The 16,029-nt window shown below is 38.2% G+C and overlaps 1 protein-coding gene across 2 annotated transcripts in view; it reads left to right on the forward strand.

Annotated features, from left to right (window-relative positions):
• IPO11 (importin 11) overlaps positions 1 to 16,029 on the forward strand; it is a 204,015-nt gene that overhangs the window by 38,707 nt on the left and 149,279 nt on the right. For both annotated transcript variants that reach the window (XM_043591102.1, XM_043591112.1), the window contains exons 5-6: positions 407 to 610; positions 14,306 to 14,438. In XM_043591102.1, the coding sequence (XP_043447037.1) occupies positions 407 to 610; positions 14,306 to 14,438 (337 nt within the window). The remainder of the gene's footprint in view (positions 1 to 406; positions 611 to 14,305; positions 14,439 to 16,029) is intronic.

Genomic DNA, 16,029 nt, shown 5'->3' on the forward strand with positions numbered 1-16,029 from the left:
CATATTTAAGGAGAAGAGTGGCATTGTTTTGCATTATTGTTTATCCCCATAGTGTCTGGATATTTAAAAGAAAACATCTAGATTTTCATATCTGCTGCTTCCTATACTCTGTTGCCAAGTATTATTTTAGGAAAAGTTACATGAAGAACATCTAGCATCACAGTGATAAATTAAAGAGAGACCTTGCAGATCCCTGAAAGGGTCTTAGCCCCCTTCCCCTCTTCAAGGGATTCATAGACCATACTTGGTGAACCACTGTCTTAAGTAAGAAGTTTTCAGTGAAATTGTATTCACTTTTGTCAAATGTATAACTGACCAGAAGGTAATTTTCAACTGTGAATGCATTCCTTATCTGTTGCTTTGATTATATATGTGTGTTTCTGATGACTACTTTGTTTCCCTTTAGATTGCAACTCAGATTGCAGTGCTGATTGCAAAAGTTGCTAGATTGGACTGTCCTAGACAGTGGCCTGAACTCATTCCCACTCTTATAGAATCTGTGAAAGTCCAAGATGATCTTCGACAGCACAGAGCATTACTTACCTTCTATCATGTTACCAAGACTCTGGCTTCCAAACGTCTGGCTGCTGATAGGAAATTGTTTTATGATGTAAGTGATTTAACATAGTTAATTTTGATTATGAAAACTGGTACTTGTGTAGAAATGTTTGTAATTTTACTCCTCTATTGTATTGAAAGATTATGAATTCTTTCCATTTGACCTTAGAAAGTTTAGAATAATAGATAACATCTGAAAGATTTTAAACTGGATAGTGATGCGACCCATAAGATGGCTAGGTTGCCAGAAGCGGGGTATTGGTTGGTAGAGAACAGTCTGAAGGCATAGACTGTTTTGAGGGTATTGAAGTTCACATGGGAAAAAGAAGCTGCGGTAAAAGGGAGCATTTATGAGGGATAGAGCTGAAATTCAGAAAGTTAAAATTTTGACTTGCTTGGGTAATTGATGGATGTAGGTCAGATGTAGGGAGGGAGTTTGACATAATTGGTGGGTGAGAGCCCTTTATTGGTTGTTTTAACACCATTTGTTAAAAAGACTTTGCTTGGGGCGCCTGGGTGGCGCAGTCGGTTAAGCGTCCGACTTCAGCCAGGTCACGATCTCGCGGTCCGTGAGTTCGAGCCCCGCGTCAGGCTCTGGGCTGATGGCTCGGAGCCTGGAGCCTGTTTCCGATTCTGTGTCTCCCTCTCTCTCTGCCCCTCCCCCGTTCATGCTCTGTATCTCTCTGTCCCAAAAATAAATAAACGTTGAAAAAAAAAAATTTAAAAAAAAAAAAAAAAAAAGAAAAGACTTTGCTTTTTTCATTCACTTACTTTGACATTTTTTATTTGACTGTTTTCACCTTACTAAAGTAGTGATTTTCATGCTGTTCAACCTGTTTTGGAGTGCACCTTGTAACACTGGTAACTCTCATAGTATTTTTGCCTTTTGTAAGCCTCACTTTGACCATATAATTTGGGAATCTGCATTTTTAACAGGCTCCCCAGGTGATTCTTATATACATCAAAGTTTAAGCCAGAATTCCATTAGGTTCCCTATACTTTATTAAAAAAAAATTTTTTTTTTTAGTGTTTATTTATTTTTGAGAGTCGGGGGGCAGAGAGAGAGGCAAAGATTCTGAAGCAGGCTCCTGTCTCTAAGCTGTCAGCACAGAGCCTGATGTGGTGCTTGAACTCCCAAATTGAGAGATCATGACCTGAGCTGAAGTCACATGCTTAAGAGACTGAGCCACCCAGGTGCCCTGGTTCTCTTTACTTTTAACCTAGTGGTTTTAAATAGCCAATCTTAGATGTATTCAAGGATGTTGAATATAAGAGAAATTGTGTTTGTTGAACATTGCTTTTTAGATCATTATTGCTTTTGCTTGATAGCCAACTAGGATTTTTTAAAAAAAGTTTATTTTCATTTATTTTGAGAGAGAGCGCGCGCGCGCGCGCACACACACGCGCGCGCGCGCGCGCGCGCGCGCACACACACACGCGCGCGCGCGCGCGCGCGCGCACACACACACACACACACACACACACACACACACACACACACACTATTTGGGGATGGGCAGACAGAGAGAGAGAAAGAGAATCCCAAGCAGGCTCTGTGCTGTCTGTGCAGAACCGAAGGCGGTGCTAGATCCCATGAACCATGAGATCGTGACCTGGGCTGAAATCAGGAGTTGAACACTTAACCAACTGAGCCCCCCAGGTGCCCCAAAAGCCAACTAGGATTTAAAAACTGGACTGTTTATCCTCTTAGGTTTTTCTGTGAATTTGCTGATTTTTCTCACCTTTATCCTCATCTTACACCTTTCCACTTAACTTTCATATTTGCTGTTTTCCGAAATCAAGTGTCTAAAGATTGTTACAGTTATTTTGTCAAAGAGTACCCTTCTGTAAAGTCTCAATTCATAGTTCAACTTTCCCGAGTTGTACTCTCATAACGTGTTGTTTTAGTTTTAGGTATAATTTATATTCAGCTTAAGCAGTCTCTACAAATGGTATTTTTTTTCCCCTAAGGTCATGCTCATTTATTTTACAAATTGTGCCTAACCAGAGGCTCTATTCTGAATAGCCTGTTTGACGTAGCTTTCTCACCCTTTCAACTTTCTTGGCTCATTTACTTGTAGTATGAGGCTGTTTCTTCTGTATATGCAGTAAAGTATAGGTCTACCTAGCATCTTGTGTGTACTTTCAGCATAGTATCAGTTCCATAGTGCTGACTTTCAGTTGTTGACTTATCTTTCTTAGATCCCCTACACTATGAGTTTCATGAGAGAGGAATGTAAGCCTTTATTGTTACATTCTTACGTCAAGTTCAGAAGAATGCATATGAGTGGGTGATGCTCAATAAATGTTAGATGAATATATAGAAGAGGACACTTGTTCTACATACATACCTTCTAGGTTTCAAAGTGGCATAGTGCAAAACTTAAAAGAGCAGGAGTTTTGGGAAAATGTGCAAAAACTTAAGATACCTGGAAAAAAATTCAGCTTAACGCCTTCAATTTAGATTGAAGTAGCCAAACCTGGAAACATGGAGCATGAGTGAGTTTGGGCCCCGTGTGTGTGTGTGTGTGGGGGGGGGGGGTGGTCTGTGCTGACAGCTCAGAAGCTGGAGCCTGCTTCAGATTGTGTCTCCCTCTCTCTGCCCCTCCCGCATTCATGCTCTTTCTTTCTCTTAAAAATAATTAAACATTAAAAAAATTTAAGAAAAAAAAGGAACTTTGCTAGTTAATAATGTGTAGCCCCTGTTTTTTAGGTAATCTAAAAGGTAGGAAAGTTTTCTTTAATAATATTTTTACTATAATGCTAAGATGGTCTTCATGTACTGTATTAGTTTCCCACAGAAATAAATAAAATGTAAGCTCATAGCTGAGCTAGTTGCTATAGCACAGTATTGCAGTGTGCACTTAAAAGTGCAGCCTGCTACTCTTTGTGTGCCAACAATTTCTATATTCTATTTTTCTTTCACATTAAAATAATTTATGCTCTTTTCAGGGGTGACATATTAGAAAATCAGCAGTTGAGAGAAAATTGTTTTGCAGTAACAAAATTGAGCTTGATTTGCCACACACAAGGTTTTGTTTTTTATAAACAGTATGCTTTTCACAGAAACTTGAATATAAAAATGTTGATATAAAGTACTGTTAAAATCAAAATCTGGAGTCTATGAAAACAAGGAAACTTAAGGTACAAATAGTTATTCTAATGTAATTATAAATGTTTTAACCAAATAATATTTTGTAGACATGATGTGTAACTTGTAAAATTATATGCTGTGGTAAAGGAAGCAATCCAAACTTAAAAAGAGGAAAAGATTTTTTTGAAAGCAGCAATATATTGTACTTGTTGTTAGAAAACAAGTGAACAGGTTAACAGGTGTGAGAAGAAATGTTTTCCAGTGTAGAATGCTTTTCTGTACTGAACAGCTTTGGGATTTGAGCAAGATACTTAAACTTGGTGATTCTTTAAAACGCTTTCAGTTCTAAAGTTGTGTAATTCCATGAATTTATTATCTCTATTACTCTAGGTTAATCTGTATAAGCACCATGAAAGTTTTGAGATGAAAATCTGAGTTACAGCCTGATTTAAATACAGATGTTAGTGTTTTTAATCACTCTTTTGGTCTAGAAGCCAAGACCTTTGTACACTTACTTTCGTCCCAAGCAGGCTCTGCACTGTCATCATGGAGCCTGATGTGGGGCTTAGACCGTGAGGTCGTGACCAGAGCCAAAGTTGGGACACCCAGCTGACTGAGCCACCCAGGTGCCCCAGTAGTTTAATTTGCTGGAGCAAATCCTGACCTGTCCTTCCATTCAAAAGTACTTCTGCATGAATCTCTAAAAAGGACGTTTTCCATAATTTGTTTTTGTTAGGAATCTTTCTAGGCTGGAAGTTAGGAATTAATCTTAAAATTTTTCTGCTTAAGGGTCATTGAATTGATTGAATTGATTGAATTGAATTTATTGCTTATCATGTACAAGAGATAGGTGCAGTACTGAGGGAGATGAAAAACATGGATAGTCTTGTGGTGTTCATTGGGAAAGTCCTAATATACAAACTCTTAAAAGTCAGTAAGCTATTAAAATCTGCTACAGAAGAAAACTAAACACTCTGTTAGGTTGTTTATGTGGTCAAAGCTAAAACTTAGACTTTTTATTTTTATTTTATTTATTTATTTAAAAAAATTTTTTTTTTCAACGTTTATTTATTTTTGGGACAGAGAGAGACAGAGCATGAACGGGGGAGGGGCAGAGAGACAGGGAGACACAGAATCGGAAACAGGCTCCAGGCTCCGAGCCATCAGCCCAGAGCCCGACGCGGGGCTCGAACTCATGGACCGCGAGATCGTGACCTGGCTGAAGTCGGACGCTTAACCGACTGTGCCACCCAGGCGCCCCAAACTTAGTCTTTTTAAAAACTCAAGGGTTAATGATAAATAAATTCCCACTAAACAGCATGTGTATTGTTTGCATGATGAGGGTAAAACAGAACTGAGACGAGGTGAAACCGGGTTACCAAATATAGTTGATTCTCCAACAACACAGGTTTGGATTGTGTGGATCTGTTTATACAGATGAATTTTTACAGTAAAGTTTTATAAATGTATTTTCCCTATGGCTTTCATAGTAACATTCTCTTTTTTCTAACTTAATTTATTGTAAGAGTAGTATAAAATACATATAAAGTACAAAATACACATGTTACTCAACTGTTCATGTTGCTGATAAGGCTTCTGGCCAACAATAGGCTGTTAGTAGTTAGGTTTGGGGGGAGTCAAAAGTTACTCATAAAATTTTGACTGAGTGTGGTGGTGGGAGTTGGCCCTAACCGTCATGTTGTTCATAGGTCAGTTGTGCTTCAGAATAGTCTTCCCTCACTTGTTGGGATGAGCACTTGGATGATACATGTGAGCAATGAATCACTAAATTCTGTTCTTGAAAAAAAAATTTAAAAAAGGTGCTTCCTCAGAATTGTGGTCTATGTTGTATCAGGAGAAGATCACATGACTGTGTATGTGCTTATGCTATGTGTATACAATTGACTGATCCCATGAATGTGAGAGTAAAAGAAAATGAGTAAGTATGCTCGTAAAAAGTGTGAAAAACAAGCTGAAGCAAGAGAAAGGAATAAAAGATTGTTCTGGAAGGAAATAAAAAAGAATAGTCTTCTTGATGAGTTACTGTGTTTTCTAAGTAAGTTAACAAAATGGAACCACGTGACTACTTTGAGATGGACTGATTAGTATAAGAATGCTCAGCCAAGTGTCACAGTCTTTCACACTTACTCCTTAGAAACCACTAACTTCGGGGCGCCTAGGTGGCGCAGTCGGTTAAGCGTCCGACTTCAGCCAGGTCACGATCTCGCGGTCCGTGAGTTCGAGCCCCGCATCAGGCTCTGGGCTGATGGCTCAGAGCCTGGAGCCTGTTTCTGATTCTGTGTCTCCCTCTCTCTCTGCCCCTCCCCCGTTCATGCTCTGTCTCTCTCTGTCCCAAAAATAAATAAACGTTGAAAAAAAAAAAAAAAAGAAACCGCTAACTTCATGATGTGATCCCTGGGGGAAATTTCCAAACAGTGGAAATTATGCATGTCCAACGTGAGACTACCTGGGTGCCACTTAACATGGTATAGCCTTTAGGATATTATACTGTAGTAAAATTTACTTAAAATATAAATGTGTGTTTTTAAGTCCTCGGATAGGTGAAATAGCTTGTTTTTAGTTTTGTTTGGGTAATTTTAATTGTCCCACCAAATGCCATGTTAATTCTAGATCTTGTCTCTTGCTCTGCCAAATTTTATATTGGCTTTTAAAAACATATTATTTAAAGAATGGCTCCAACTCTTATAAAGGGTCATTTCTGCTGCTATGAACTTGTGTGAGGATTTGAGAATGTTATGTGTCTGTCTATTGTTACAGTAATGGGAGGGAAAGAACCTATTGGTGGGAACTTATTTTTTTTTTTTTAAGTTTATTCATTTTTGAGAGAAAGTGCAAGCAGGGGAGGATCAGGAAGAGAGAGGGAGAGAGAATCCCAAGCAAGCTCTGTGCTGTCAGCACGGAGCCCAACTTGAGACTCAAGGTCATGAACTGTGAAATGACTTGAACAGAAATCAAGAGTTGGATGCTTAAAGGACTGAGCACCCAGTGCTCCTTTTGGTGGGAACTTTTAAGGGAGGAGAGACTCAACAGGACTAGCTTGATCAAAAACAAAACAAAACAAAAAAAACAAAAAACTGTGTGCTGAACAGGAAAATTTTATTTTATATATTTTGAGGAGTGAGGGGGAGAGAGGGAGAAAATGAGCGAGAGAGAGACAGAGAGGAAATCCCAAGTAGGCTTTGCCCTGACAGTGCAGAGCCCAATGCTGGACATAAACTCATGCACGATCAGATTGTGACCTGAGCTGAAGTGGAGTCAGCCGCTTAACAGACTGAGCCACCCAGGCGCTCCAGGGAGAATTTTAGTATAGCATGGTGCTTATCCTTTCTGTAGTACACAATCTCTTACCTGACTCCTAGGAAAAGGGGCTCGTAAAAAGGAGAATAAAAACTCAAAAAATTTATTGCTGAAGTCTTTATAAGTTGCTCTTGAAGTAGTGTTCTTTGCTTTGTCCATCTGACAAATCCATTGTATTGGATGCCTGAGACACAGCTGTGAACAAAGATAAGGTCCCAAATGGGGAGGGAGGGTAGTTTCACCTTTTCTTCACTCCTAACGAATTGTGATCCTTTGGATACATGAGGGCATCATGTAGGCACCAGTGGCAGAAGACAGGTTTGTGGCTGTGTTAGGATTAGAGGACTTTAGGGATCTGTAAGATGGGTCACAGCGACCCTTGTGGGCCTCAGTTATACCGGTGGCATGTTTGAGAACAAAAGGAAAATGAGAGTTTGCTAAAAGATATGTAGGTAACATGTGTTACTGGTCTTTAGGAATGTCCTTCAGTGAAAGTGAATAGATATCAGTTGAGACATTGGCAGTTTGATTGGAAATTGTTATTGAGGTAGGTAGATCTTGTACCCACCAGAGTTTCTGTCGTGAAACATTTTGGTAATTTGATATCTATATCTATATCTATATCTATATCTATATCTATATCTATATCTATATCATGAGTAAATGGAAGCAAATTTATATTTAAGCCTTAAATTAAAGAAAAAAATGATGACTACCAAAATAACTACCTTTTTTGTCATTAAGAACATACAGGTGTTTTTAAAATTTCTTGTTATGAAATACTTAATATAAATTGCCATATACCCATCATCAAGATTTAGCAGTTTGCATTGTGTCATGTTTGTTTTATCACTTTTATCCTAAGGTATTTTAAAGTAATTTAAAGATTTCATGAGATTTTATTATGAAATACTTGAGTATTCATCTGTAAAAAGATTATTTTGTTTATTATCATTTAACTTTTACCAACCTAAGAAAAGCAAAAATAGTGATTTAATACCATTTGATACTTTCAGCACATTTTCTACATTGTTCTCAAATATAGTTTAACAAATGGTTGGTTTGAGCCAGAAGAATGACTAAGGTGGATACATTTGGTTGTCTCCTAAGTGTGTTTTAATTTAGAATAATATTCATTTCCTTCCCCCCCTTTTTTTTTTCCATGCCACTCACTTGGTAAAAGATTTCGTTCAAATGTCTTACAGGATGTTGTACATTATGTATCTGTTGATTTTATGCCTTATTGATTAGAATGAGGTTAAGCAGGTTTTACCACTATTAGATTATGGGTAATATTTTGTGCCCCACTATTGGTGATTAATTACAAGACATTGATTTTTAAAGTTTTTCAGGCTAATTTTTCTTAGGGGAAAGTTGTTAGAACAGTGGTCTTGAGGGTGAAAAAGCATTAGAATATTTTAAATGCCAGAAGAAATCAAACGTCCTGTAATGGTTCCCTTTTGACATTCAAGGAATCAAGTCTTGGGACTTATCAGTTAAAATCACTCAGCAGCCAGTGGGTGGCGCTGTTTCTTGTGGTTTAGGAAAAGAAAATGCAAGTATTGATGGATCTTGTAAACCAGTACCTAAAATGTTTCATTAAATAGCTTATTTTCATATTGTCTTACTGAATTGTCTCCCTTCTGCCTCTGTATTTTTGAGAAGAAAATGTAGAAGAAATATTTTTTATTTCACCTATTTCATTTTTTCCCCCTTTCCCACTGAGCCTTCTATAAGCATACATCAGTTGGTGTTTTCTGGAGCAGGTAGAAGCTTGAGTGTGTAGGATAGCTGACAGTGTTTCTTCCCAAGTTCTTTTGGTCTCTTTCTTCATTATCTGTCTTTGTCCTTTTACTGTTGGGCTGAAAGGGTAGTGCCATTGCTGCCTCTTCATTTCAGCCATCTCTGTGTAGAGACCTTTTTTTTTGTAGGCTAGTTAAAAAGAATCTTGAATAGAGCTTTGATAGATGCCTAATGCCGTTAACCATGTGCTTAACTCCAGACCTGGAACATAAGACAAAGGAGAAGATAGATTAAAAGTTTTCCCCATATACTGCTGGTTTTTTCTTGATTTGTGCCTTAAATGCTGTATGGCTTCATTCACCAATACACGCTGTATGCCAAAGCTACTTAGGTGCTTTTCATATTTTATGACTAATTAAAGGGGCACTTTCATACTATTAACTTTTCAGGGCTAGAAAGAAGGAAGAATTAATAAATAAAGATCTGTGTCCTTAATATCTAAAAACCTGGGGCGCCTGGGTGGCGCAGTCGGTTAAGCGTCCGACTTCAGCCAGGTCACGATCTCACGGTCCGTGAGTTTGAGCCCCGCGTCAGGCTCTGGGCTGATGGCTCAGAACCTGGAGCCTGTTTCTGATTCTGTGTCTCCCTCTCTCTGCCCCTCCCCCGTTCATGCTCTGTCTCTCTCTGTCCCAGAAATAAATAAAAACGTTGAAAAAAAAATATCTAAAAACCTTATGGCATTGTTTTTTTAAGAAATGGGGATGCAAATTCCAAACGTTGTTGAAAGTTTCTTAAGGCAGAATGGTAGAACTTTGGATATTCTGAGTTACGCAACTTTCTTACACATGTTTAAAAAAGGAAAAGAGGACGATTTTATGGAGCAACATAGAATTTTATTAGGATGAGTTTGATTCTACCATGATGAAATACTTCCTTTTGTTTACTTTTCTGACATTGAGAACCTTTGGTTCAGTATTCACAGTTGTTCTGTGGTATATTTTGTTTTTTGTGTTGGGTTTGAGTGGGGAGGATTTTATGTTTGGTATGTATATTGTAATTTACATTGTGCATATGCAGGTGGTAGCATTCTGTAAAGGGATATTCTCCTGGTAATAAGAAGTAGTGCCTGAAAAAATTATAACAGTAAAATAGTTATGCCATTTTGCTATTGCTCTTATAAAACACCTTTAAAAATAAATCTGACGTGTTTTTGTTGCTAAGATGCAAGGAGAAGTTACTCAAAGAGGGCCAAAAGTTAACAGTAGAAGGAAGGAGGGGAAGGGACAAAAGCAGGGAAGAAATGTGTTTTGTTTTGCCAAACCAGCAGTTCTAGCCAAGGAGACTCCCAACTAGGTGTTGCATCTGAGAGCTCCTTGCTTTGTGTATCTCCCCTGATAGCCCCTTACATGAGTCAGTTTGAGCTGGGTTAGAGCTGAGGACCTGCACAGAAGCCCTTCGGAGTTGTCTTGAAGTTACATTTAGTTCATTATAATACTAAGGTCTCCTATGGGCAGAGTTTTCTCCCATTTTTTGAACATGGGATATATGCACTAGCAAGCATGTTGACATGCTATGCATGTGTACTTGAACCAAGGTGCGTATGGGAGCTCCCTGCCACTGCCCTTGATACACTGAATAAAGGCTTCCTGCACTAACCCCACAGGGACAGAGTTCTTTGAGAGCCGTCTCCCTGTCTCCTTACTTGTAACAAGTAATACAGAATTCGTTACTTTCAACACTTCCTTGGGTTGTGTTCCATTTGATGCACTCCCCAGCAGTGGACCTCTCGAATAGGGTCACAGTTTGAAAATATGCTGATGGTTTAGGCTGACAGGTTATCATACATATATATGTTTATTTTGAGAGAGAGGGACAGCGCAAGCGTTTGAGCCAGGAAGGGGCAGGGAGAGAGGGAGAGAGGATCTCAAGCCAGCTCCTTGCTGTTATCACAGAACCTGATGCAGGGCTTGATCCCATGAACTGAGATCATGACCTGAACCCAAATCAAGAGTCGGACACTTAAATGACTGAGCCACCCAGGTGCCTTTCGTTATATATTTTTTTCTTGAGCTGGTGTCAGATTCCATTTGGTCAACTTTTTTGCTCAAGCTTAAGCTTATTTTTAAGGAACTAGGGAATGGTTCATTACTATTTTCTTTCTGGAGTCTGGCATGTACTGTTTGAGGAGGGCATTGAGAATTAGAAGGCCCCATGACTCTTAGGATTAATGAATGGAACTTGCTCCAAATTTTATATGCATATAAAAATTATATAAGAAGAATGTTCAGTTTGTATTAGGTATTCCATGTAAATAATGGAAGAAAAGTACATGTTTTTCTGTTGAGTGGTGTAAAAAGGGTGAGATTTGTAGAAGAACCTTAGGTGAGATTCTGATTCACACAATTTATTGTATCCATATTGAGAGCATTATTGATCTTAGTGAATTTGGGGAATTTTTCCTTTTTCTTATGAAAATAAAATTCTACCATTATTGAATTGTTATATAACTTTTGGAAAATAGGATTTACTCTATTGACTCTGCCTATATGGGTATTAAGAGATATTAGAACATAGCTATTAAAAATGTAAGCTCTGAGCACCTTCTTTGGTTTCATTCCTTCCTCTTCCTCTTAATTATTTATGCTCTTTGCTCTTGTGCAAGTTTACTTCATCTTTTTGTACCTCAGTTTTCTTATTGTAAAATGGGGATAATATGTACTTTGTAGGAGGTGATGGTTAAATAAGGTGATGAAGGTAAACCAAGAGCATTGCCTAGTGCAGAGTAGGGTTCAGTAAATGTCTGAATGTTGAAATGTCTGAATGTCTAAGTTATAATATTAGCTTTGTTATTTTTATCATATAGTTAACATGATCTGCATAAATACTTGTTTTTTATGAAACAGAAAAGAGTTCAAGTGACCTCACATAACAGTGATAGAAAAATTGTTTTGTACAGACAGTCCTGCACATTAAAAATTTTTTTTGTTTTAATCCCTATTTTTGGGAGGGATAGAGGCAGTGTGAGCAGGGGAGGAACAGATAGGGAGACACAGATAGGGAGACACAGCATCTGGAGCCAGCCTGCTTCAGATGCTGTGTCTCCCTCTCTCTGTGCCCCTTCCCCACTCATGCTCTCTCTCTCTCTCTCAAAAATAAATAAATGTTAAACAAACAAAAAAAATAGAGATGTGAAGGAGACTAGAAAATAATTTGTAAGCAAGAGGTTGGTTTAGAATGCTACTGTTTTCGTATGTGGAATTTGGGTAAGGCACCCCTTAGATTTTATTTACTGAAGAGAGTATAAAACGGATGTAAAAATTATAGACAAGGCTATAGACTTCAGTTAACCTGGTTGAAATATTTGCTACCATAAGAAATTTACCTTAAAGCTTTACTTTCAGATCTATGTACAGTTCCTACCCTTTTCCTATCTCTAAATCTCTTTGTTTTCTTTCACTTTATTCTGGCAGATAAATACTTTGATGATTTATATGTTTGGAAAAGTATATGATGCTCTAACCTACAATTACACAGCAAGTGTATTAAAAATCAAAAAGATGTATTTTCTGATTCTTAGGCATATATTTTAGCCTCATATTTTCAGAAAGGATTCGATTTACTAAGAAAAATACTGAAGTTCATTATAGTTAGATAATCTTACAAATTTTTGATTTTGGTTTTCAGCTTATATCCCTTCTGATTATTTACTTCTCTGTCATAGCAGTGTTTCATGAGATGATGTCAGTTTTAAATCCTTAATTTTTTATGATACTGCTGCTTGTGCTGTAATACGGTGAGGTAATTATCACTACTATATTTTGGCGATCAAGAAATATTGGGATTAAATATTTTGATTACTTGAGAATATGTTGAAGTTACTTAATAAGTAGTCGTCGTACCTGTTGTCGAGCATGTGCACAAGGCAAGGGTGGGCCAACTGCTAGCCCTGACTGATCAGTTGGTGAAGATAGGACCTCTTTTAGATTCAGTCATTTTGTTACTTAGAGAAAAGGAGTCAGCGATTGGTACCACCAACTCCCTGTGGTTTTTGATACACACCAAAAAGAATGACCAAAGCAATATGGGGCGAATGACTCAGGTGCACATTGTGGGATGCACCATTGCTGAGGGGCCAGTTCTAGACCATAACTAGTTTCATTTTCTACAGCTCTGTTTGAGGGAAATGGGTTAGAAAACTTTACATCTTAACAGAACCTAGGAGGTGAGAAGCTGTTTTATGACAGCTTAACTGAGGAGATAGGGAGGTGAGCAGGAGATGCTCTTGTAGCAGTTCCTTATAAGCCTTCCATTTCTTGTTTTTCAGGAGGATTGTGATATGTTGTGCTGATAATCCTCTTTGGGGTTCAAGCCTTTGTGTGGCCTTTGTCGGTACATGCAAAATCACTAGGGAGATTTGACAGAGCTCTTTGCCTATACCTGTAAGCACACGCAGGTCATTAAAATGACTGAATTAAGGGGTACCTGGGTGGCTCACTTGGTTAAGTGTCCAACTCTGAATCAGCTCAGATCGTGATCTCAGGGTTGTGGATCAAGCCCCATGTTGTGCTCTGTGCTTAGTGTGGAGCCTGCTTGGGATTCTGTCTCTCCTCTTTCTGCCCCTCCCCTGCTTACATGCCCACATGCTCACTCGCTCTCCAAAAATAAATAAATAAAATAAAAAAATTACTGAATTAAAATAACAGAAATGGAATTTGTTTTTTTCATGGAAGTATTATTTTGTTTGCAGGATTACATTCCTGACTGGTTTCTGATGCCTAATCTTACCACAAATCCAGTATTGAGTAGAAATGATAGACTTGTCTGGATTAAGAAAAACTTTTCTGAAGTGTGCTAATGATAACTAGTCATAAGTACTTTCATCTCACTTTTGTTTAAAGTAAATGGCCATGTAGACTCAGTTGAATTACTCTTAGACCTTCTGGGAAAAAAAAATAATACAGGATACCATTAGAAATGGTTCTGCCTTAACTTGGGAGGCAGAGGCCCACTGCATCCCACTGTGAGTCAGATGTTTTAAATACCAGTACAAAATCAGAAAGCAGCATGACAAGCATTGTGGCTTGTATGTTCCTGGCTTTTAAATGCCCCCAAACCACGTGGGTAGAACTGGCAGGACACCGAAATCTTTTGTATTTCTTAGTATATTGTTTCATCTGCTGTTCCCACTGATAGTCTCTCAGTGTTAGAAAGTTTTTTTTAAATTATTTAACTAATCTGGATACCCATTGTGGGGCTTGAACTCATGGCCCTGAGATCAGAGTTGCATGCTCTTCCAACCGAGCCAGCCAGAAAAACAGAAAATGTCAGGCTGCAATGCAGGCATGAGACTAGTGGTTTGAGAAGAACGAGTCTGTTAAGGTGTGTGTATGTGTGTTCATACCAGCAGCCAGCAAATGGTCCTTGCTGCTGTGTGTTTGGCTTAATACAGTTTGAAATGTGATAAATGACTTAACTGTTTCACATCTTACTGAAAATGTGTGTTCAGGGTTAAAACTGAAATGTATTACTATATAGAGCTAATTGGTTACTGAAATCAATGTTTTTTGTGAATTTGTTGATATTTCTTTGCAGTTAGCTTCTGGAATTTATAATTTTGCCTGCTCTCTGTGGAATCACCATACAGACACATTCCTTCAACAAGTTTCTTCTGGGAATGAAGCTGCAGTTCTAAGTTCATTAGAACGAACTCTGCTGTCATTGAAAGGTACTGTTCAATTTGACATGTTCATTTCGGAAATGACCTACCTCAAAAGAGTCACCAATAGTTCCTCTGGTGGATTTTCTGCTCCCATTTGCCCTGGGAGAATGAGGGGTTAGTTTCTCCCTCACAGACAAGGTGTTATTTGTGGTTGGTTTTTCTTTTGTGAGAATAGCTTTCTCTCTAATTTGTAAAAGTGTGGGATAGTTTTCTATTATATTCACATTACTGAGGTCTCAGGGCTCTGGACACATACCTTCCAAATAATTGTACTTCTTTTTGCTTCTACTTTAAACTTCTCTTTCTGGGTAGAAACCCATTCTGCCCTTATCATTGTCATGTTAACTTCACTAAACTTCGAGCATTAGTTGAGTGCTATCTCACAGCTCTGTTTGCCCTGAGAACTCAGCTTCTGTCTTTCTTGTTTGATCTCAGGCCCACCTGGGTTTTCAACGGTGCTTGACGGTGTGTCATCAGTTATCCTCGGTTAGCCTGTGCTTTGCTTGTAGGTATTCTCTTAGCATAAATCTTCATTTTACTTGCCCTTGAGCTATTTATCTTGAAGGTTTTCTGAGATTCTTTTCCTTGGTAAAACACTGTTTTGGCTCTTTCTCTGTCTTCCGGTCTCTCCTCTTCTGCTTACGCTCTTTTAGTTTGAGCTCTTCTTTTAAAAGAGTTTGATATCAGGCTGCCTTTAGTTCTCTTACTGTGGCTCATTTCGAATCCTTTTGCTTTACTTGTAAACCCTTTTATCCTACTCCCTTAGTACCTTAGGATCCTGTTGTACACTCTTGGTACTGTTCTCCCGCATCACGTATGTTAACTAGACGGTGGATGTACAGACTTCAGGCTGTCGGCACATTCTGGTGAACTTTGTAGACAAAAGTGGGAATATCTTAAGGGACTATTGACAAGTACAATTCATTGTACTGGTAGTTCATTACACAAGTGAGTGGAGATGGTTTTGTGACCATTCTGGAGAAGAAATTAAAAGGATCTAGAGAGAAACATTTATCCAGAAAGAACTAGAGAAACTGGTATAAGGTCATAAATACAAAACTTGTGTCAGTTTTGTGTTTGACGATTAAGGAATTTTCATGAGTGCTTTCAGTTGATTTTCTTGCCTTAGTGATTTCAAAGTGTACTTCCTGACAAAAGGGATGCAGCCCTACTCTCTATTAGCCTACTTTTTACCTTTTCATTACTTCCCTATCTCAGGGTCTTAGATATACACCTTAGCATTTTTAAGGTATCCTAACCTGTTACAATCCCATAGTATTTTCCTTTAAAATATTTGTTCTGCCTAGCTGTAAATTTCTGTGCCTTGAGCAATGCTTAAGACTACAGTTTTTGTTATATATAATCTGAATTTATACCTGTGTGCATTTAGTATCTTTTAGACATGCATATATTCATTATTTCATTCAATAAATAAATGAAGTGTTTGACACTGGGTAGACAGGCATAATAAAATGGTCATACAAATACGTGTAAAGTCACTTGCGACAGTGGTCTTACAATGTCATGATAACTGGCAACATGGTCAGAAAGGACTTCCTTCAGAAAGAATCATCCTAGGGCAAATTGAAGTTAACGA

The sequence above is a fragment of the Prionailurus bengalensis genome, chromosome A1 (genome assembly GCF_016509475.1).
Source record: "Prionailurus bengalensis isolate Pbe53 chromosome A1, Fcat_Pben_1.1_paternal_pri, whole genome shotgun sequence".
Taxonomy (NCBI): Eukaryota; Metazoa; Chordata; class Mammalia; order Carnivora; family Felidae; genus Prionailurus; species Prionailurus bengalensis.